Here is a 21,260-nt window from a genome sequence, read left to right on the forward strand (position 1 = left end):
CCTTTGCCTTGATGTCCTAAAGTTTGAAATGAAATAATGAATGAATATTTGGTCAACAGCACTATGACATCATAGTTTCGACATTTTCATAATCTGATTTATCTACCTTTGAGGTATCAAGAGGAATGTCAATAGTTGCTCTGCGATCATAAGGCTTAGGAGGAAGGGGTTTGAGCTTTGAGGTTGCAAGGGGAACACTTCCTGAGTTCTGCAGATTTATAAAAATAAATGTAGAAATTTAAAGAATCCATGGATCAATTAGTGGTAAAGATACCACAATTCAGCAAAAGATACCAAATCAGGAATTGAAAAGACCCAAAATCAGGTTACCCAAAATTCAAAAGACCTCAAATTCAATAGTAAGGAATTGATTCAACGAAAAACCAAATCAGGTTCAGCAGATAAGGTATTAGAGACCTCAACGGATCGATGAAAGGTTTTCGGACATAGGGGAGGGGAGAGAGAGAGAGAGAGATAGACCTGTCGGCGACGGTTGCGGTAGACGGAGACGGAGACGGAGACGGCGACGTTGCAAGGAGTGAGCCTCAGAGAGTAGAAGGTTGATGTCGAAGTGAAAAAATGTTAAGGAGAAATAAGGTAAAGAAAAATCATGGAACATGTAGCAAATAGGGCCAAGGTGGAAAAGCTGATGTGTAAATAATTAAGTGAGAATTAATCTCGGAGCGACACGTCACTAACTTGGCCTGTGAGAGCGACACGTCATGCTAGAAATTGTTCTTTTCTAATATATATAGATATTGGGTTTATTTCTCTATTCAAAATTCATTTGATAATCCAAGAGGTCTCTATACTTTGATCAAATAGAATTTATAAAATGGAAGAACATCAGGTATATTTGGAACTAGATAGATCTTGCCAACAAGACTTAGTATACACACTGTTTTTCGTGAATTCATTCATGGATTCGCTTATTATTCATTGTTAAATATTCATTATTAAAATAGACCAGGTTTCAAGAAAATATTGGTTATGATAATAAATCTAGATTTAATTGTAAAATATTTAATTACTCGAATTACTGATTATCAGTGGACAGTGATTATATATCAAACAAACGCCTCGTATGGTATGATTTTTTTCCCGTATGGTATGATTAATTCCCTGATGAGAGGCATGTGCATTTATGTGAGTAAAAATAAGAGAATTGGTAACAATATGAAAGTAGTCACATTTTATTCGCGTGTTTGAATTTTTGTTGAACTTAATGTGGATTTACGTTGAAGCTAATGTATCAAAATCATATTTTCTCGATTCATGTTAAATTCAATATGACAAATTCTAACTTTCTCGTCGTTGCATTGAGATATGTAAAAACACATTTGCATTGAATCCCTAAATTGGACTTGTTTGATTGCCGTTTTAATTTTTCTATTTAAAAACTGTTTTTTTTTTAATTATTATTTTTTTGTTATAAGGAGGAACTCAGCCCTTTAAAAACCATTTTCAAAATAAAATAAGAACTATTTGAATGAGATATTATTCAACAGTAAAAAATTGTTATGATTTCCATAGGTATTTTTTAAAAATGATGCTTCTATTTGAGAATCAACATAAAAAATTAGCAATAACGTGTCTTTAAAAAAGATATATACGCTAAGAAAGTAAACTATTCTGGTTGAATAATGCAAACTTTTTTTTTTTTGAAATTTATAATGCAAACTAAACATAAATAAACTTATCCGGTATCTTTCCTCTTGTAAAAAAAAAACCTATCCGGTAGTGGTTAATTACTTTTGTCACCGAGATAAATATTGAAAAACTGTGTTTTACTTTTCCCATAAAATAAATCATCTTTATTCATAAATTCTAGTCCATAATCTTCCGATGTATCCAAAAAAAAATCTAGTCCATAGGCAACTTTTAAGTTGTACTAACTTGTAACCCATGTGCTTTGTCTTTCAGCAAGCGGCACGCGTTCTAATGATGAAGAAAATGAATCTAATGTCTTATGTACCTTACCTGGAATTAAAGGTCCTACTCTATATAGTTTACATATAAACAAATTGAAGAGGAACAGAAAAATGCTCCCAATTTGGCTATAACCTTCTCTACCAGAATTTCTTCAGTTAAACATCATATTCAAAGTTGTTATGGTTTATATGTTCAATTCAGCTCACTTGCATTAGCATGGCTTTTTGGTGTCTGCGAACTGTTAGGGGTATGGTGCAAGATGAAACACAGACAGTGATTGAACAAAGCGCAGAGAATTTTTCAAGAGAAGCTTTCATGTTTCAACCCTGCAAATGCAATGGACCAAGAACTTTTCAACAAAAGAGGTTCAAGAACAGATGCATAAAGAAATCTGCGAGAAGATGCAGATAGTAAAAAAAAACTAATCAACTGGAACCTGCTGGCTCATGAGTATTTCCACTGCCACGTTAAGATCACCATCAGCAGCCGCCAGTGCCACTTCCACCTGCGTCTGAAAGCAACCCAAGACAAATGCATAAGAAACACAAAGTTGAGCTGTAGGTTTTAATCTACAGTTGATGCACATGCATATTCACCCAACAATAATTAGGTCAAAAAGTAAATTGATCTTGTTTATGAGACCTATGAGCAATATGAGAGGACTCATGAGGAGATCAAACAGTGATAATTTTACAAACTTGATCTCTTAGACGAGAAAACATTCTCAAATGCACAAGGGAAGTTTAAAAAAAGTTCCATTTTCTTGACCATCTTAAAGATGGAAACCGATGTTTACCCTATCAAAGCCCATTGCTACAAGCTTTTTAATCTCTTCCTCTGAAACAACTGCAGCCTGCACTCATAGGGGGGGAAAGAGGTCAATACTAAATATCCAGATTAATCAGAAGAAAACAAGAGTCTCATCCACTGAAGTAAAGGAACCTGATGATGTGGAACACCTGCAGCTGCTGTAGCAGCATTATCAACTGCATGCCTATATTTAATCAGAAAAATAAGTGAACAACATTCATACAAGAACACTAGCCTCTGAATAATGCAATAATAGTAATACTACACTATTCATTAAAATATAGCAATTTTACTTAAACTTATTAATCCAAGCAAAGATACTACATTTTAATCTTAGTAACCATACACTGTTTAGTTCCTCTCTGCACTGATAATGACAGGGGGAGACTGTCTGCTCATCTAATCCGCAGCCCAAACATGACATGTTTGTTAAACATATAACGCAATAAATCCCACGTTACTGGAATTAGCGAATGTGTTTAATTTTAGCTCAGCAAGCAATGGCTAAAAATCAACCTACTGACCACTAAATGAACACCATTAATATATCTGGAAAACTTCTTACATAGTATGAGCAGCCAATTAATGGGCTTCAGATTATAAAGAAACGTTTAATTTGTTCTGTAGATGGTAAGCAACATATGTTATGTATATATCTTGTGTCAATAAGTAGGAACATTTAAGTTAATAAATATTTATGCCAACGAAAATTTAAAATCGTTAATAATTAAAATCAAGTTAAGTATTTTGTAATTTAAAAACTAAAAAAAATTATACCACTTATCTCAAAAGCTTAAGCTATTGGGTAAGGTCACATCAATGGTTTTATATTATATTTTAACACATACTTTTGAGTATTAGATTTAAACTATACAGAATAGCACCGATATGTTAGACACTCAGGCTGGACAGGTCAACTTGAAAACAAATGCTTAATGTACATGTCAAACAGGAAACCCATTTGCAACCGAAGCTCATGTAACTTGAGTTGGGTTCATGTTGAAAACTGCCACTCCTAGAATAAACACTATAAATTCATCAGCCTGTGCCTAATACTCTATTATGACAAGCTCAAACTACAAAGGACAAATGATTGTGACCAGGATATCAAAATTTTACTCACTATAATCAACTGCCGAAGTTACCAATTATTCTCAAAACTATCTCTCATACCTTCCTTCTGAAGGCTGATTTGGACTGCTATCCTCCAAGAGTCTAGCTTGAAGATTTGAATTTGACTGAATACCAGAAGCCATTTGACCTTGACTAGAACCGAGGGTCCTTCCCGCACCAGGGAACCTGCTGTCCTCAGCTGACTGTGAGGTATCACATAATACAATCAAATGTCCATAAATTGAAGAATACAGCTTAGTGAGGAGAATATCAGTGTGAATACACGATAGAAATTTGCAATCAGTATTAGAATAAAGCCAAGGTTGTCATGCCAAACATGTACACAATCATATGTTAAGAGGAAGGCATACCTGAGCAGACACTTCCCTTTGAGGCATCAATGATGATAGGTTCCTCCAAATATTTCCAGAGAGTAATCCACTGCACCATGAAAGCACAGATTTAAAATGTGGATTAGTAGATATATACACCATCAGTAAGGTTTAGTGTGAAAACCACAGTACTTACCTGGTTGTTGAATTTTGGCTAGTATGTGTAGGGATGTAACCAGAAGGATTTCCACCAGTGCAAACAATAAATTTAGGCCGTCTTACACATGATGACTGAAAGTCAAGGGCAAAAACATATGCATTAATAAAGGTCCGCATATGATTGTATGTAGAGTGTAGACATATACTTTCACAAAATGAATGGCTAGTACACAAATGTTATAATATTCCAGTCAGTCAGAACTTCTCAATTATTCAATTCATATAGCACCCCCACCCCATCCCAAAATAAAAGGGAGGATTACATAGACCATTCCGGGGGTCAATTGAGTCAATATATGGTTAAGAAATTAACTATTCTTTGAACACTATTGACCGCTTGAGTAGTTTGTGTGGCTAAAACATTTTAGTAAATTGGTATTTGGACTTTGGAGTACACCTATCAATTTAGATCTCCGAAGATTTTCAGCATCAATTGACTAATGAATGAAGCATGTGAGACAAACTCATCAAACATCTCAAATCATGAGAACAGAAAGAAATAGAGTATGAGAGAATGAAAACCGTTTGTCTCAAAAAATCATTTTAAATAAGAAGTGCACAAACACAAACACACAAAACAACAACAATAAAAAAAAACTCTAATGAGATGAGGTCAGCTATATGGACCAAAGGACACCGTATTGTCCTATATGAATCAAGTCCAATGATAACAGCAAGAGGATATAGAAAGCAATCAAATGCAAGTTTTCTCATCTTTGTTCAGTACCAAAGCCAAGTCCAGAAAGACACTTACAAGCAAGGAAGAGGCTTCAATGGAAGAATAAAAAGATGTCCCAGGTATGAGGAAATTAAACAAGCCATATGTATCTGGAACATAAAGCAACCCAATGTAAAACCTGAGGTCAATTGCTAAAATATTGGCAAAAATAGAAAATGTAAAGAAAGGAGGCAAAAGGAGTGAAATCTGACATGCAAACCCAGATAAAATGCCACAAAGGTGTCCAAGTAGTGAGACATTTTGCATGAGAAGCTGGAATACAACCAACAAAAAGAATGCATACCTACAACATAATATGTTCAATTAGCATCATCATAAGGGAAATCAACAAGATAAAATAAAAAAATTAATATTATAAAAAACCACACTCACCACTTGGCAGGCACATTAAACAACCCAAACACACTGCAGAATCAATAGAATAAGTTAGTAAATTAGCAAACCGGAGATTCACATTGTGTAACATAGCACATATATCAAATTTATAGTGTGTTTTAAGTAAAACAAGCAAAGAAAATTATTGCAAAGGGAACAGGTCGCCAAAGGTGCATTAGTAAAACAAAATTTCAAGTCTCCCATTTCAGAGATAACATCAGCAATATAATTAGCATAATCTATGAAAACTCGCTAATAATAATACTATTTCAGCATCTTGAAGTGCTGCCAGGACATCATTTCTACCAAATTATCTTAAAGGAAAAGGCGATTAATATTAACAAATTAAATTGCATTTATCCCAACCTCCTGGATTGAACTCCACTCAGGCTAGTCTCTATAACAATCATGGAAAATAGAACTCCTGAGAAACCAATCGCACACTCATTCATGAGGTAATCAAATTTAACAAAAGGATTGTATGTCACCAGCAGCGCTATGAGAACATGGAATATAGCATTGCTTGTAGCCAACAAAATAGTGACATATAGCAAGCGAACTGAGCCCATAATCCTCTCGAGCTCAGAGCCCAAGGGAACTAAAGCCATCATGTTGAAGAGAACATGAAGCAGTGAACCGTGGAAAAGAATGGCAGTATAAATCCTGTAAACTGCATGGAAAGAAATATATAATACATTCTCAGCAGAACAATCTGACATTCACAAAATAGAAGCAACTGCTACAAGAAAAACAACACAATAGCCTGAGATTCAACATAATTTAGAAAACATGCATCTCAGATATAGCAGTTCAAGAAGATTCAAGCAGGAATTTTTCATAGCACTCACTAGAATCGTGTTCAATAATTTAGAGAACATTCAGGGAAAATAACAAATAGGAAAAACTACGGGAAAAAGGAAGAGGCACAAACAAATGGGAAAATTATAAGGGCATTAATTTTGGTACCACCCCTTTACATTCTTATATCATCCCTTTTCCGCAAACATGATTGCGGAAGGTATTTTTTGTATTTCGCAATCTTAAATGCGGTGTGTAATTGGCTCCCTCAAACATAAATGTAGGTGTGAGAGAATGTAAAAGGATGGTACTAAAATTAATGCCCAACTTATAACTTGAATTTCACATATGGAAAATCATAGTCCAGCTAAAAATGGAAAAAGGAATGCAACTAAAACATGTTCAAATCTACGAATAACACCAGATAATCATCCCATTACAAGTACAAAAACCACTACAAGAGCTTACTCTCCAAACACGCCGCAATTAATCGACTATAAGCCTACCCAGAGAATTATCCACATTGACTGAACAACAATAATGAAGCTGGAAAGAAAAAAGGATAATATACCTTGAAAGCGTGACACAACAGCAGAAGGCAAGAAGCATATCTCAGCAAAGGAATCATATCCAACCAAAAGACAGACCAAGTAAATTGCTCCACACACAACCACCACTGCAGAAGTGAGGAATGGAATGCTTTCCCACCATTGATTCACCCTAGTAGACACCCCTGCCTGTATCAAAGTGTGAATTAAACAGCGAATTGTAAAATTAAGCGATAATCAAATTGATTTCAGAATCGGAGAAGATAGGGTTCGGATTGGATCGGGGAGTTTACCTCAGAAACGATGTTTGGTCTCATGGTTCTTGGTCTTCGCATGCAGCAAACTTCACAGCTCTCTCTCGATCACTGGTTCGCTCGCTATGGTATCTCAGCTCTGATTGATTAACAGTAGAAGATTTGCGATTTGAAATGGAGTTGGTGATTGATTGAGTTTGTGAATGCTGAAACACACTTGACTCACGAAAACCGTTCTCTTTCGGTTGAGTCACTTTGGGGAATTTGGTTTGGCACCCCACCTATTGGGTTTCGCACCCCACTTTATTAAAAACGGGAATTTAAATTCCGATTTTAATACGAAAAAAACGGAAATTAAAAAACCGTTATATATTTTAGCATATGTGGCACATTTTCAACCGTTCATTGAATATAAAAAACAAATCGGAATTTTAAATCCCGTTTTGAAAACGGAAATTAAATTTCCGTATTAAATACATGGGATGCCAAACCCAATAGGTGGGGTGCCAAACCCAAATCCCGTCACTTTGTTGCTATTTGAGTTTGGATCTCACTGTGTTGTCAACTTCGATAGAACTCAATCCCCAAGAACAAATTATCAATATGACCAAAAATAATTAAAATAATTTCACTACAAATTTATACGAAGTGAGAAATGAAGGTATACTCTATTTTTGAAATTAACGAAAGGTATTATTCACCATTAGATTTTCGTCAATTAATGTTATGAATATGATGTACATGAGATTTTCATCAATTAAAGAGGGTATATTCACCATTAGATTTTCATTCATAAGTCGCTTAATGTTTTTAATGTGGCCTAGTTAACATCTACCTTAGTTTCTTTCAAAAAAAAAATTGCAATTGTACAAGGTAATGCAAAAAAATTATCTAAAAACTACTCCCTCCGGTCCTATTTATAAGCAACAAAAAAAAAATTCACATAGTTTAAGAAATGTAGTTAAACTAGATAAAATGCATTAAATTTGTCTTAAATTAAAATGAACTTCCAAAATTACCCTTTATTATTAGTGTTGGAAAGTTGGAAAGTGGAAAAGAGAGAGAATAATTAATGAGACACATTTTACAAGTTAGAATTAATAAGGGCATCATTGGAAAAAATTAATTAATATAGCTCAAACTTTCATTTGGTTCTTATAAAAAGGACTAAGATTTTTCTTCTCTTTCATGCTTATAAATAGGACCGGAGGGAGTATTTGTTATTGAGTTTTCTATCAAACACAGGGTTAAAGAGTCCAAATTACAAACTCGGCTGTGCCTAAATGCTAAAAACATATTCAGTAAAAAACTTACAAATTAACTTAGCTTAATCTAGTGTTTCCCTGCTTTTTGTCATAACTTAGTTTAATCTCTTGAGAAGTTCGACACTATGTTACCCTTAATTTGATTTGGGCCTATATATTTTAAAAACAATTTCTGATTCATAAATGTTCCAACTATATCTTTCATCCTAAATGTTTACAAATTTATAGAAGATCCCATCAATTTTATAATAAAACAACGGGAAATGTAAAAATAAATTGAGAAGTTTTAATTAATTTAATATGACTATTATAACAAAGCAATTTTCCTTCAAATGTACGAACATAAGAAAAACTATAATGATTTTTGAAAAACATTGCCACTTCTTATAAAAATTGTCCATAAAATGTGAATTCACCAACAAAACACTGAAAAGTAACCAGCAAAAGTATTACACCAAGATTCAAAAACAGTTAAGTTTAATAAATGAAGTACATGGGCAAAATCAAAATATTTCTCATGACTACGGCTACTTCCAAATGCTGTTTAACGATTAGCCTTGGCAACTCGCTCAATCTCATCCTTTTTCTTGATAGCATAGCTGTAAAGGAATAATACATTATTAGCAAATGAACAAAAGATGAAACAAAAAAATCAAAGAAAAATAAAAGATTCTATACATTAGAAACCACATACTCCAGGAATAGAAGTATAATAGTATACCTGTTGGATGAACCTTTTGCTGCGTTAATAAGTTCATCAGCCAAGCATTCAGCAATTGTCTTTATGTTTCTAAAAGCCGCTTCACGTGCACCTGTTGTTAGGAGGTAGATAGCCTGGTTAACACGGCGAAGGGGAGAAATATCAACAGCTTGACGCCTAACAACTCCAGCAGACCCAATTCGGGTTGCATCTTCACGAGGACCACTACATAAAAAGAACAAAAAAAGGGATTGTAAATTGTCTATGTGCGGGAATTATGTAAAGAACTGAACATAGAAAACCAAAACATCTAAGGAAAAAAACACTTAGAAAGAGAGCTATCTACCACAAAAGTTCACATGCTCTATATATCATCTAGGGTGAAGAATATATAGGAGAATGATCAGATAGAACTAATACAAAGTGCCATCATCCAGGCAATCAAACCAATAGGGAAACAATTACTCATCATTTCATTCTCCGCCTTCAAACAGTCAAGCTCCCAATTTCAAAGATTAAGGATGAATGTAACATCAAGTTCAATTATATTTAGCTGAAGTAAGAACACATGCATTAAGGAATAAACAATCAAAAGGAGGAAAATGGAACAAACATAAAGATTCCTGCAAGTTATTAATACCAATTGAATTTATTTTTTCTGACAAATCCCATATATTTGTCTACAATAAGGAGAATGATCAGATAGAGCTAATACAAAATGCCATCATCCAGGCAATCAAACCAATAGGGAAACATTTAATCATCATTTCATTCTCTACTTCCAACAGTCAAGCCCTGAATTTCAAAGATTAGCAGTTCACTGGGTCATCAAGTTGTAATTTTTTTTCCCTGAAGCAAGTATGCATACTTTAAGCAAAATTACCAGTCACAAGGAGAAAAAAAGCAAACTATCTGAAAAAACTGTTATTATTACAAATTTAAAATAAAAACTCAGCAAATTCCACAGATTTATTTACCTATAGAACAAAATAAAGAGAATGATCAGATAGAGCTAATACAACAATGCCATCATCCAGGCAATCAAACCAATAGGGAAACATAAAATCATCATTTCATCCTCTCAATTATGCAAATGTTCAGAATTTAAGGAACCTTGATCAGTAACAAAACTCTATGTATAAAAAACTTGGACAAAGTAAAACAAACCATCAAAGAAGTTCACGTGTTTAATCATCACCCTTTGAAAATAAATTGCTTTCAAAGGGATAATATTAGATGAACTAAATATGATCACCAGTATCCAAATCAAAGGTGCAGAAACTTTCTTTAAGGAGAATGATCAGATAGAGCTAATACAAAATGCCATCATTCAGGCAATCAAACCAATAGGGAAATAAATAATCATCATTCCATTCTCCAACTCAAGACAGAGAGAAGTAGCTCCCAATGTACATTTTAAAATTGAAACAAAGAAACAAATCAAATGCAGTTATCTATGTGCAAAAATAAATAATAAGCCAGGAAACATGTGCAATGATCATGTTACATTTGCAAAAAATATCCTCTAAGATTGAGCATCCCAAACTATGATTACATACACACAATCACAAGGACACAGAAAACCAAAGGCAAAGGCATTTGAATTCAACCCATCAAAAGAATGCACATACCTGTTGATGACAGCATCGACGATAACTTGAATTGGGTTGAGGTCAGTCAGCAAGTGAATGATTTCCATAGCATGCTTGATAATCCTGACAGCCATCAATTTCTTTCCATTGTTTCTCCCGTGCATCATGAGAGAGTTGGTGAGCCTCTCAATGATAGGACACTGGGCCTTCCTGAAACGCTTGACAGAGTACCTACCAGCAGTGTGAGGAACATATGTTGCGTGCTTCGATGCCACCACTCCGACGTAATCAGCCAAAGATATGTCAGTAACCTTCAAAAAAATAAAAATTACAAAATAAATATCACTGTTCATACAGACAACAATGGCTATATAATCAGAACAAACTAAGAATTCTAGAGTATCAAAATAAAGAACCATGTCAAATCTAACTATCATTACATCAGGCATAATAATAATAATAATAATAATAATAATAATAAGATTGAGGTGAAAAATTGGAATGAAAATGCAAAAATGAAGATCTAAAACGACGAATCACGAGATAACAAAGAAAATGAGGAGAGTGGAGTGGAATACCTGAACATCGTCGTAGCTCCACCTGTTGAAGAGCTTGACCTCGATTTGGGAGGGATCAACTTCGACAGCGACGGTTTCAGCCATTGCTGTATGAGAAGAGCGATTCAACAGAGAAGGTTAGTTAGCGAAAGCGAGAGAGAGAGAGAGAGAGAGAGAGAGAGGCAAAACCAGGGAGAAGAGAGAAGAAGGTAAACCTACTTGAGTTGCAGAGGAGGATGAGGCGGCGGCTCTGTGCTTCCAAGCGTTCTCGCTCGCTCACTGGGGCAGCTCAACTGTGACGAGAAACAAAACCCTAGTTTAGGTGTTTATATAGTGCGAGCCCATGAAAATATAAGGGGAAAATGCACCCAGGCACCCTAAAGTTTGTACCCTATGCAAATTGGCACCCTGGATTTTCATTTTATCTTACTAATCCTCAACATTTTACTACTCCCTCCGTTCCCTATTAAATAGGCACTCTATATGCTTCATAAATATGAGGGTAAAGATGGAAAAATGTAATTAATGCTTTATAGATAATGTAAAGTGACTTATACTATGGGCAAGAAAAACTCAAAAAATGTGACTTATAATAGGGAACGGAGGAAGTATAGACTAAGGTGTTCACCATTGGGTTAGTTCGGGTTTAGTATAAAATAAAATTCGAACCATAAGACTTAATTGGTTTAGCTTGATCTGAAACAAATTAAACCGATTAAAATTGGGTTTGGTTGATTTAGATTATCGGGTCTCTATATATATTTTTTTTTGTAAGTGACGCTTAAAGAAAACAAAAACAAGAGACGAAGGCCTAAGAATCGGCACACCCAAATAATCACCCACCGACAAATGAAGAAGAAAATCTAGTTTTGAGGAGCATCGTGTGATTGAACAAGGCACCTTGAACAAGAACCTAAAAGGCAAGACTTTTAGAGAACTGAAGTAATTTTTTGAAAATCCAAACATCCATAAGACGAGAAGAAGTTAGTTTGGGTGCTCTGCATCCTATGCTTTGGCACCCCAACGGGAGAATGCTCAAAAACGATGAACAAATTCGTCGAAGCTGCAGTATGCTTACCCATCAAATCTGCTAGAGAATTCCCCTCACTCGAAGTATGATCCAAAGGCACACGCTAAGGATTCTAAAGCAAAACACAAATGGAGAGCAAAATAGTCACGTACAAATGAAACATTGTGTCACTCGCATGCACCATATCGATCGCCAACTCTGAATTAAAAAAAAAAGATAGCAATTTATCTAAACCTTTTATCCACGCACATGGAAAGACCATGACTAACAATAAGAAGCTCAACCTTCAAAATCTTTGAAATACCAACAGAGCTACCATTTTTAGACCAATGCGGGAAGAGGAAATAAAGGATGCATCAAAGTTAACATCAATAGCCCCTTACACTGGCCTCGTAAAATATTGCGCCATAAGAGGAGCCGAACCATAAACCACTGCGAACCAACCTCACAGTAGAGACAGGACAAATACATCAACACATATGCAACATCCGACCTCACGCTGTTAAAGACCACCTTGTAATGACAACCCCCAAATAGAGAACACCACCCAAAAAAATGTAATAGTGCCCTCATCACCTAGAATCAGCCCAACCACAAAATCAGCAAAGGAACTGGCATTCCAACCATCCACCCGCAAGCCCAAAGAACTCACGACCCATATTCACGGCTAGCCTTGAACTCTTTGCAACAAGGGAGAGATTTTTTCTTCCAAATTGATGACAAAAATTTATCATTAAAAACACCCTCTCTTGAAGACAATGGGAGCACCAAGAAGCGTTGATTCATGAGGAAATGAACCTTCTCCTCTCCACATCTCCACTTCAAGCAAATTTTCTTATCATGGATTCAACTAGTGAGTCAATCCATTGAGGGTAAGTGTAGAAAGACATAACATAAGAGGGTATTATGGGCCACAAATTTAATCAAAACTTCCATTCTCGCTCTATAAAGAAAGTCGCCACTTCTACCCCTTCAATTTATTACACATGTTTTCTCACAAAGCTAAACACTTATGTCTTAAACTTACCAGCAAGATCCAAGTACTTATCATAGCTCTCTACTCCTTAAAAACCCTACAGTTGCACAAGATCATCAATCCGAGTACTATACACATTTCGGCTACATAAGGGCTCGTTTGGCACGCCGTATTAGGCATGATAGTATAAGCTTATACAATACATTATGAGTTTATCCATTGTTTGGTGATGACATTGTATTGTATAAGCTTATCCATCAAAGTCCTCTTATACGTTAAAATGACGTATTATTTAATCCATCATGTGAGTGATGGATAAGGCATGATAAGGTTGTGACGTATAAGTCACCATCACCACCACCCTCAATTGCTGCCAAATTACACCACCATTGGCACCACCACCGCCACCGGTGTTGCCGCCACCACCCGATCACCATCGCCGCCACCACCACCACCGCCCTACCGCCACCACCACCATAATCGTCGCCACCACAACCCTATCGCCACCACCACCATAATCGCCGCCACCACTCTATTGCCACCACCGCCACCACCGACACCACAACTACCACCCCACCACCACCACCATTGCCTCCACCCTCCACCGTCGCCGCCACCGCCTTACCACCACCACCCTATCGTCGCCAACACCACAACCACCATCGCTGCCACCACCGCCACCACCACCGCCACTACCGGTGTTGCCGCCACCGCCACCACCGACACCACAACCACCACCATATCACCACCACCACCATAATCGTCGTCACCACTCTATTGCCACCACCGACACCACAACCACCACCCTATCTCCACCACTACCACCATTGCCTCCACCCTCCACCGTAGCCACCACCGCCTTACCACCACCACCCTATCATCGCCACCACCACAACCACCATCGCTGCCACCACCACCACCAACCTATCTCCACTGTCACCACCACCGCCACCAACACCAACCTACCACCATTGCCACCACCACCACTAACCTACCACAACTTCCATCACGACCGCCACCACCGTTATAATCACCTCCATATTTGATTTTTATTATATATCTTTATTCAATACTTCATTAAACATAAAATTGCATTAATTTAAACGATATGGTAAATTATACAGAATATGGCCAAACGCTGGATAGTATAAGAAAGTTATCAGGGCTTATACTATCAGGCCTAATACTATCAGGTCTTATACTATCAGGCCTTATACTATACGTCGCACCAAACGGGCCCTAAATGTTGAGACTTGTTAAGATTGATCCTTTATCCAAAAACTTGCCTGAGCATAAATGGTGCTATTATCAGCGGGAAAGAAAAAAAGAGAGATCACAGGAGCAATGCAAACAATACGAATCCACCACAAAGAATAAGAATTCAGTTGTCATCCCCAGCATAGTAGAGAGCACTTTCCCTCATAAAATAAACAGATTATGGGATAATGGATCCCTTGCCTCAAATCCATGTGTGGCAAACTCATAAAAGGCTGCTAACCCTATGAAAGATGCATAGGAGTTAAGCTTATAGTATCCTACCAAAGGAGATTTCCAAACACAAGATCCATGGCCACTCTCTCTCTCACCCAAACAACACGAACAAGAACACGCCGTCGTTGGAACAAATTATCTAGGATCTAGAACAAAAATTATTTGTGCATGTAACTGTTAGTAGATTGCAGGTACTGGTAACTAGTAATATTATGCACATTGTAGTTTCCACATATATAAAATAAAAAGTCTATGAAAATTAATTTAATAGATATAAGATTATTTACTGATATCACAAAGTAGTTGATCATATAAGAGTATAAACATTTTGAACATTCAGTTGTAGAAAAATTTAAAACTTACGTTGTTATGACAATGCTTTAACCTTCAAAAAAAGAAGACAATGCTTTAAATAATTTTTTTATCATATTTAATATTTAAATAAAACAAATATTGACTAACCAATGTTTTTTGAAACTTGACTTAGCAACTTAAAAAGAATCACAATATATTGGGACCTGTCAATTGGTTTATAAGAATTGGGAGATTTATCTCAAACATATTGCTATGAGTGCGAATGAGCCAACAGACAAGTGTAGAGCTCCAGTGCACCATTCACAGTCTTGAATGATCCTCCTCGAATGATAGAGGTTCTTCTAGCCAGTGATATGTCTGTTTCGTAGTTTTTTTTTCTTCTCCATAAAAAAAAAAAGAAATATTTTTTATTGAAGATTGAGTAAGAAATAAAAAAAAAAAGCAAAAACCCCATTTGGATTGGCACATGTCTCAAGTTGGGTTTGGCCCTTTGAATTGAAAGGATAAACGGCCCAAATATTTCAAAACCCTAATCTAAAAAAAACCACAATCTAGTGAAACAACCAACAGCCGCTGTTTCTGCTTCATCTTCGTCTTTCCCAGATTCATCGATTGGTACTATCAGAGCTGCCACCATCTTCAATCTAAGACAACTTACAGCGACCGAATCCTAGTTTCTGCGAAAACGGTACGCCTAAATCTCGTGCTTTTACGTTTTTCATGACAATTGTTTTTTCTTTTTCACTCTTTACTAGGTTGTTATGCTTTCATGTTTTGGAACCATGGTACAATTGTGATCTGATGTTTTTTCATCGACTGCAGATTATTGACACTTTTCACAACATTTGACAAACGATGGCTTCAAGATTCTGGACCCAGGTATTTGGAATATTGTTAATTTCTATTACTCACTCGGTACTCACTCGGTGTGTTGAAATTTGAAGGATTTGTTATTAATTTTACTGTTATTGTTGTTTTTGAATGACAGGGCGGTAGTGATTCCGAGGAGGAGGAGAGTGATTATGATGAGGAGGTTGAAACTGTGGCCGGTGAAACTGCTGGTCAAGAGGTTCAAAGCAGGTATTTGAAAGAGAATGAAAGTGACAGTGATGACTCTGATGGCCAGAAGCGTGTCGTCAGGTCGGCCAAAGATAAGCGATTTGAGGAGATGGCGGCCACTGTCGACCAAATGAAGAATGCCATGAAGATCAATGACTGGGTCAGCCTGCAAGAGAGCTTTGACAAGATCAACAAGCAGCTTGAGAAGGTTATGTGCGTCACTGAGTCTGAAAAGGTGCCCAAGCTTTACATCAAGGCACTTGTGATGCTGGAGGATTTCCTTGCTCAGGCTTTGGCGAATAAGGATGCTAAGAAGAAGATGAGTAGCAGCAATGCCAAGGCGCTGAACTCGATGAAGCAGAAATTGAAGAAGAATAATAAGCAGTATGAGGAAATGATTACTAAGCAAAGGGAGAGTCCGGAGAGTGAGGAGGAAAAAGAGGAAGAGGAGTCTGAGGATGAATATGAAAGTGATGGTGAGATTATTGAGCCCGAGCAGCTTAGGAAAAGGGAGCCACAGTCGGATTCAGAAGCTTCTCAATATGATGATGAGAAGCAAGATGATGGCGACGGACCCTGGGATCAAAAGCTTAGCAAGAAAGACAGGCTTCTGGATAGACAGTTCATGAAAGACCCTAGTGAGATCACCTGGGACACTGTTAACAAGAAGTTCAAAGAGGTTGTGGCGGCTAGGGGCAGGAAGGGAACTGGGAGGTTTGAACAGGTTGAGCAGCTTACCTTCTTAACAAAAGTTGCGAAAACACCTGCACAGAAGCTGGAAATTCTTTTCAGTGTGGTCTCTGCTCAGTTTGATGTTAATCCAGGCCTCAATGGGCATATGCCCATAAATGTGTGGAAGAAATGTGTTCACAATATGCTGATCATTCTGGATGTTCTAGTACAGTATCCAAACATAATGGTTGATGATTCAGTGGAGCTAGATGAGGCTGAAACTCAGAAAGGGTCTGACTATGATGGGCCTATTCGGGTTTGGGGTAACTTAGTTGCTTTCCTAGAAAGAATAGATGCCGAGTTTTTCAAGAGCCTGCAATGCATAGATCCTCATACGCGTGAGTATGTTGAGAGACTCAGGGATGAACCCTTGTTTTTGGTTCTTGCTCAGAATGTCCAGGAGTATCTTGAAAGGACTGGCGATTTCAAAGCTGCTTCTAAGGTGGCCTTGAGGAGGGTTGAACTCGTTTACTACAAACCACAAGGGGTTTATGATGCTATGAGGAAATTGGTTGAGCTGACAGAAGAGGGAGATAATGGAGGGGAGACTGAGGAGTCAAAAGGTTTTGAGGAAACAAGAATTCCTAGTGCATTTGTTGCTACTCCAGAGCTTGTGGCCCGGAAACCCACTTTTCATGAGGATAGCAGGTCTCTAATGGATGCATTAGTATCTGTGATATACAAATACGGAGAGGAGCGCACTAAAGCACGTGCAATGCTTTGTGATATATATCACCATGCTCTTCGTGATGAGTTCTCAATAGCCCGTGATCTACTGCTTATGAGTCATTTACAGGATAATGTTCAGCATATGGACATTTCAACGCAGATTCTTTTTAACAGAGCTATGTCACAATTAGGTCTATGTGCTTTTCGGGTTGGTCTGATTTCCGAAGCACATGGCTGCTTATCTGAACTTTATTCTGGTGGGAGGGTGAAAGAGTTGCTTGCGCAAGGCGTGTCACAAAGTCGTTATCATGAGAAAACCCCTGAACAGGTATTGTTCCCCCACCCCCACACTAAAAATGTGTTTATAGTATATGATGTCTAAATGAAAACTGACCATGCATTGCATTTGACAATAAAATGATCTCAGTCTATGATGATAATTGTTCATGTGCACTATAATCAACACTGAATAGGTAAACACTTTACCCAATAGAAAATGATGGGATTTCAAGAATCATTGATGATTGTTTGTTTAGAGGAACTGGGCTAGCATTTCTTTGATCCATTCTCTTTGGGATTCTGATGCTTTTCTGCTCATGACAAAGGGCAGATTTTATTCCCTCCAGTTCTGCAATTGTCATGTCTCTACACAAACATGCTAGTGTATTTTTAATAGTTCAAAGTTATTAGTTATCTGTTCAGTCTTATAAAATCAATTTTGAGGCATGGTAAATTTCCCAATGTATTTTTTAATGTTGTGAGATATAAAGCTATAAGATTGGGTCATGTGATTCCTCTGTGAAGTAGTATTTGTAAGTTTTTTTGAATTTCTTGCTTTTTCTTGGATCTCATTCGTGGCTTGAGGTTCTATCAGTTGTAAAATAAGTGAGGCTTTTGGGTTATCCAATCCATATTTCTTACCTGCATATTGAAGGGAGTTGAGGGAGATACTCATGAACAGGGAACCTAATAGCTAGGCCATTTATAATTTTTGAGGTTGACTCTATTGTATCAAGCTATCACCACTAAAGAAGTGTGGTTGATTCCCTTGCATAATGGTCATTTATTGCCTGTGTGCTTATGCATGTGTTACACTTGTAATGTTAAATGTTGAACTAGTTACACTATATCTAGCTGTTGTATTTGTTGTGTTTCATTTAGCACTTGAAACATTAAAAATAATATCATCAATACCTTTTACTTCAGCGATTATATTTGCCTTGCTAAATTATCATAATTTGTATCAAATTCAGTCTTCGTTAACTTGTAACCTTGCTAATGTCATGTTGTCTTTCTTAGCTTGTATGATAAATGATTTGGAACTTTCCAGTTATTTTTTTTTCTTTTTCTACATGAAAGCTAACCATTTCTTAATCCTCTTTCAGGAGAGGTTGGAAAGAAGACGTCAAATGCCATATCATATGCATATAAATCTCGAGCTTTTGGAGGCAGTTCATCTTATATCTGCTATGCTTCTAGAAGTTCCCAATATGGCAGCCAATGTTCATGATGCAAAGCGCAAGGTCATCAGTAAGACATTTCGTCGCCTGCTTGAGGTCAATGATAAGCAAACCTTTGTCGGTCCACCTGAGAATGTAAGAGATCACGTCATGGCTGCCACAAGGGTTCTTAGTAAAGGAGACTACAACAAGGCTTTTGAAATTATTGTCTCTCTTGATGTCTGGAAATTTGTGAAAAATCGAGACACCGTGCTTGAAATGCTAAAGGACAAAATCAAGGAGGAGGCACTCAGGACTTATCTGTTCACCTTCTCCTCATCATATGATTCTTTGAGTGTGGACCAACTCACCAAAATTTTCGACCTCTCTGTTCCCCGAATTCATAGCATTGTCAGTAAGATGATGGTCAACGAGGAGCTTCATGCAAGCTGGGACCAGCCATCTGGGTGTATTGTTTTCCAAAATGTCGAGCTCTCTAGGTTGCAGGCATTGACGTTCCAATTGACTGAGAAATTGTCTATCTTTGCAGAGAGTAACGAAAGAGCTGCAGAGGCAAGGATTGGTGGTGGTGGATTGGATCTGCCTCCAAGGCGGAGAGATGGCCAGGACTATGCTGCTGCTGCAGCTGGTGGAGGTGGTGGAGCAGGTGGAAGGTGGCAAGATTTGTCCCTTTCTCAGCCTAGGCAAGGCAGTGGGCGTGCAGGTTATGGTAGTGGTGGTGGAAGGCCATTTGCATTCAATCAGGCAGCAGGTGGCTATTCAAGGGATCGAACGGGACGAGGAGGCGGTGGTGGGGGTGGTTATCAGAGTCAATATGGAGGTTCAGGGAGGGCTCATCAGGGAGGTTCAGCATTGAGGGGACACCATGGCGATGGATCTTCTCGCATGGTTAGCCTCAAGGGAGCTCGTGCTTAAAGAAGTTTATTTGAGAAAACTCATGGTATAAGCTTCTAGTATTTGATAAGTTATTTGTATGAGTATTGAGAATTTGACTAAATGCACTAGGACATTTTGGTTCTCATTTTTGTACTGTTTTATTGAACTTCTTCATCTAAAGTTGCAATGATGAAGTTATGAGTTTTTATTTATATGGGATCTTAATTTCATCTATCCCTTAACTTTTGCCATGGTTTCTTCTGTGTTGGCTTCTTAGGATTGTACTTTAGGCCTTAGGGGAGAAGCAAGAACTTCATAAAGATAGTTCTTGTTTACTTTAGGCCGTAGGGGGGGGGGGGGGGTAAAGTGATTTATAACTTCAAAACATAATGGTTGAGATTTTACTAAACAATAACTTTCTTCATGAAGTTCTCTTTGCATTGTTGAGCAATGAGTACCATTTGCAGCATTAAGGACCCGTTTGGAAGAGCTTATTTGAGCTTATTAGATAGTATAAACTCTTATGTCGGTTTGGGAGAGCTTATGCAAACAGTTTATGGGCTAGCATAAGCTGTTTTGGGCTTATTATCATAAACTACTCAGGATAGCTTGTGAAAAAGAGCTTAAGCTTATATATAGCTTATTTTTAATTTATTTTTTTTAAAAATTAAATAGCTTATGAATAAGCGCTTATGACCATAAGCGCTTAGGCCCCGTTTGGAAAAACAGCTTAAGTAAGCACTTATGGTCATAAGCGCTTATTCATAAGCTATTTTTGAAAATTTATTGAAATAAATTAAAAATAAGCTGTATATAAGCATAAGCTATTTTTCATAAGCTATCATGAGTAGCTTATGAAAATAAGCTGAAAATAGCTTATGGCAGGTCATAAGCTGTTTGCATAAGCTCTCACAAACACTGACATAAGAGCTTATGCTGTCAGATAAACTCAAATAAGCTCTTCCAAATTGGGCCTTAATCCCAAACGGGACCTAAATCTCCGTTGTCATTGTTCTTCCCTTTTTAACATTTCTTGGGGGATGTTAATAAACTAATCTTGGACAAGTTTTCATATACAAAAAATATCATTAAAATGCTCATTTTCCTAATCAAAAGTTAAGTCTGTCATTTTGGCTATTTGAAACGCATCAGGATTCTCTGGTAACTTTACCATCTAAAAGCTTTTTTATACAGAGTAACAAAAGATAAGGTTAAAACTTTGTGATGGTTGGATCTTGAACTTCGTGCGTCTAAAAAAGGAAAAAGAGGATATATAACTTCAGTTTTGTTTAATCTACTACTTCTTATTCTTCCACTACTGTAGCTAAAAGACCGCCAATTACGTTCTGACACGTGTCCTGCTTTTACTTACTTTGTTTTTTTATTTTTTTTTCAAATTGACAGACACAATACGACGT

The 21,260-nt window shown here is 37.0% G+C and overlaps 3 protein-coding genes and 4 non-coding genes across 8 annotated transcripts; 1 reads left to right on the forward strand and 6 right to left on the reverse strand.

The window, feature by feature from the left end:
- Window positions 1–1,785: 1,785 nt before the first annotated feature.
- LOC130730862 (rhomboid-like protein 15) lies at window positions 1,786–7,366 on the reverse strand. The gene is made up of 13 exons (XM_057582998.1): window positions 7,160–7,366; window positions 6,890–7,055; window positions 5,887–6,190; window positions 5,518–5,550; window positions 5,337–5,428; window positions 5,161–5,234; window positions 4,384–4,478; window positions 4,227–4,296; window positions 3,916–4,058; window positions 2,875–2,926; window positions 2,729–2,785; window positions 2,369–2,443; window positions 1,786–2,258 (listed from the first exon to the last, which is right to left on the reverse strand). Exons 1-13 carry the CDS (start codon window positions 7,199–7,201, stop codon window positions 2,253–2,255), a joined length of 1,209 nt encoding a protein of 402 aa, XP_057438981.1. The 5' UTR covers window positions 7,202–7,366; the 3' UTR covers window positions 1,786–2,252.
- A 1,380-nt stretch (window positions 7,367–8,746) lies between these two features.
- LOC130730863 (40S ribosomal protein S5) lies at window positions 8,747–11,611 on the reverse strand. Of its 2 annotated transcripts, none has more exons than XM_057582999.1 (5): window positions 11,454–11,611; window positions 11,256–11,341; window positions 10,717–10,988; window positions 9,107–9,310; window positions 8,747–8,984 (listed from the first exon to the last, which is right to left on the reverse strand). In XM_057582999.1, the coding sequence occupies exons 2-5, from the start codon at window positions 11,337–11,339 to the stop codon at window positions 8,930–8,932; spliced, it is 615 nt and encodes a 204-aa protein (XP_057438982.1). In that variant the 5' UTR covers window positions 11,340–11,341; window positions 11,454–11,611; the 3' UTR covers window positions 8,747–8,929. The 2 variants fall into 2 exon arrangements, with proteins under 2 accessions (XP_057438982.1, XP_057438983.1); XM_057583000.1 differs by having other exon boundaries at window positions 11,450–11,560.
- On the reverse strand, window positions 9,483–9,564 carry LOC130734924 (small nucleolar RNA Z102/R77). The gene has a single exon (XR_009018258.1). It is a non-coding gene; the product is annotated as a small nucleolar RNA Z102/R77 (small nucleolar RNA).
- Window positions 9,778–9,859, reverse strand: LOC130734923 (small nucleolar RNA Z102/R77). Its single transcript, XR_009018257.1, has one exon. It is a non-coding gene; the product is annotated as a small nucleolar RNA Z102/R77 (small nucleolar RNA).
- LOC130734925 (small nucleolar RNA Z102/R77) lies at window positions 10,082–10,164 on the reverse strand. The gene has a single exon (XR_009018259.1). It is a non-coding gene; the product is annotated as a small nucleolar RNA Z102/R77 (small nucleolar RNA).
- LOC130734926 (small nucleolar RNA Z102/R77) lies at window positions 10,380–10,461 on the reverse strand. Its single transcript, XR_009018260.1, has one exon. It is a non-coding gene; the product is annotated as a small nucleolar RNA Z102/R77 (small nucleolar RNA).
- A 3,964-nt stretch (window positions 11,612–15,575) lies between the features above and the next one.
- LOC130730864 (eukaryotic translation initiation factor 3 subunit C-like) lies at window positions 15,576–20,054 on the forward strand. The gene is made up of 4 exons (XM_057583001.1): window positions 15,576–15,734; window positions 15,869–15,925; window positions 16,035–17,834; window positions 18,892–20,054. The coding sequence occupies exons 2-4, from the start codon at window positions 15,902–15,904 to the stop codon at window positions 19,879–19,881; spliced, it is 2,814 nt and encodes a 937-aa protein (XP_057438984.1). The 5' UTR covers window positions 15,576–15,734; window positions 15,869–15,901; the 3' UTR covers window positions 19,882–20,054.
- The last annotated feature ends 1,206 nt before the right edge of the window (window positions 20,055–21,260 follow it).

Source organism: Lotus japonicus, chromosome 1 (genome assembly GCF_012489685.1).
Source record: "Lotus japonicus ecotype B-129 chromosome 1, LjGifu_v1.2".
NCBI classification, from domain to species: domain Eukaryota; kingdom Viridiplantae; phylum Streptophyta; class Magnoliopsida; order Fabales; family Fabaceae; genus Lotus; species Lotus japonicus.

Bases quoted from the DNA above. Each gene is read 5' to 3' on its own strand.
- LOC130730862 (XM_057582998.1), bottom strand. From the start codon at position 7,201: ATGCGAAGACCAAGAACCATGAGACCAAACATCGTTTCTGAG. The intron at 4,297-4,383 runs GTAAGTACTGTG...TTCATGGTGCAG, and splicing joins AGCCAAAATTCAACAACCAG to TGGATTACTCTCTGGAAATA. The intron at 2,927-3,915 runs GTATGAGAGATA...GATTAAATATAG, and splicing joins AATCAGCCTTCAGAAGGAAG to GCATGCAGTTGATAATGCTG.
- LOC130730863 (XM_057582999.1), bottom strand. From the start codon at position 11,339: ATGGCTGAAACCGTCGCTGTCGAAGTTGATCCCTCCCAAATCGAGGTC. The intron at 10,989-11,255 runs GTATTCCACTCC...ATTTTTTTGAAG, and splicing joins GGAGCTACGACGATGTTCAG to GTTACTGACATATCTTTGGC. The intron at 8,985-9,106 runs GTATACTATTAT...ATTCCTTTACAG, and splicing joins GCAAAAGGTTCATCCAACAG to CTATGCTATCAAGAAAAAGG.
- LOC130730864 (XM_057583001.1), top strand. From the start codon at position 15,902: ATGGCTTCAAGATTCTGGACCCAG. The intron at 15,926-16,034 runs GTATTTGGAATA...TTTGAATGACAG, and splicing joins CTTCAAGATTCTGGACCCAG to GGCGGTAGTGATTCCGAGGA. The intron at 17,835-18,891 runs GTATTGTTCCCC...ATCCTCTTTCAG, and splicing joins ATGAGAAAACCCCTGAACAG to GAGAGGTTGGAAAGAAGACG.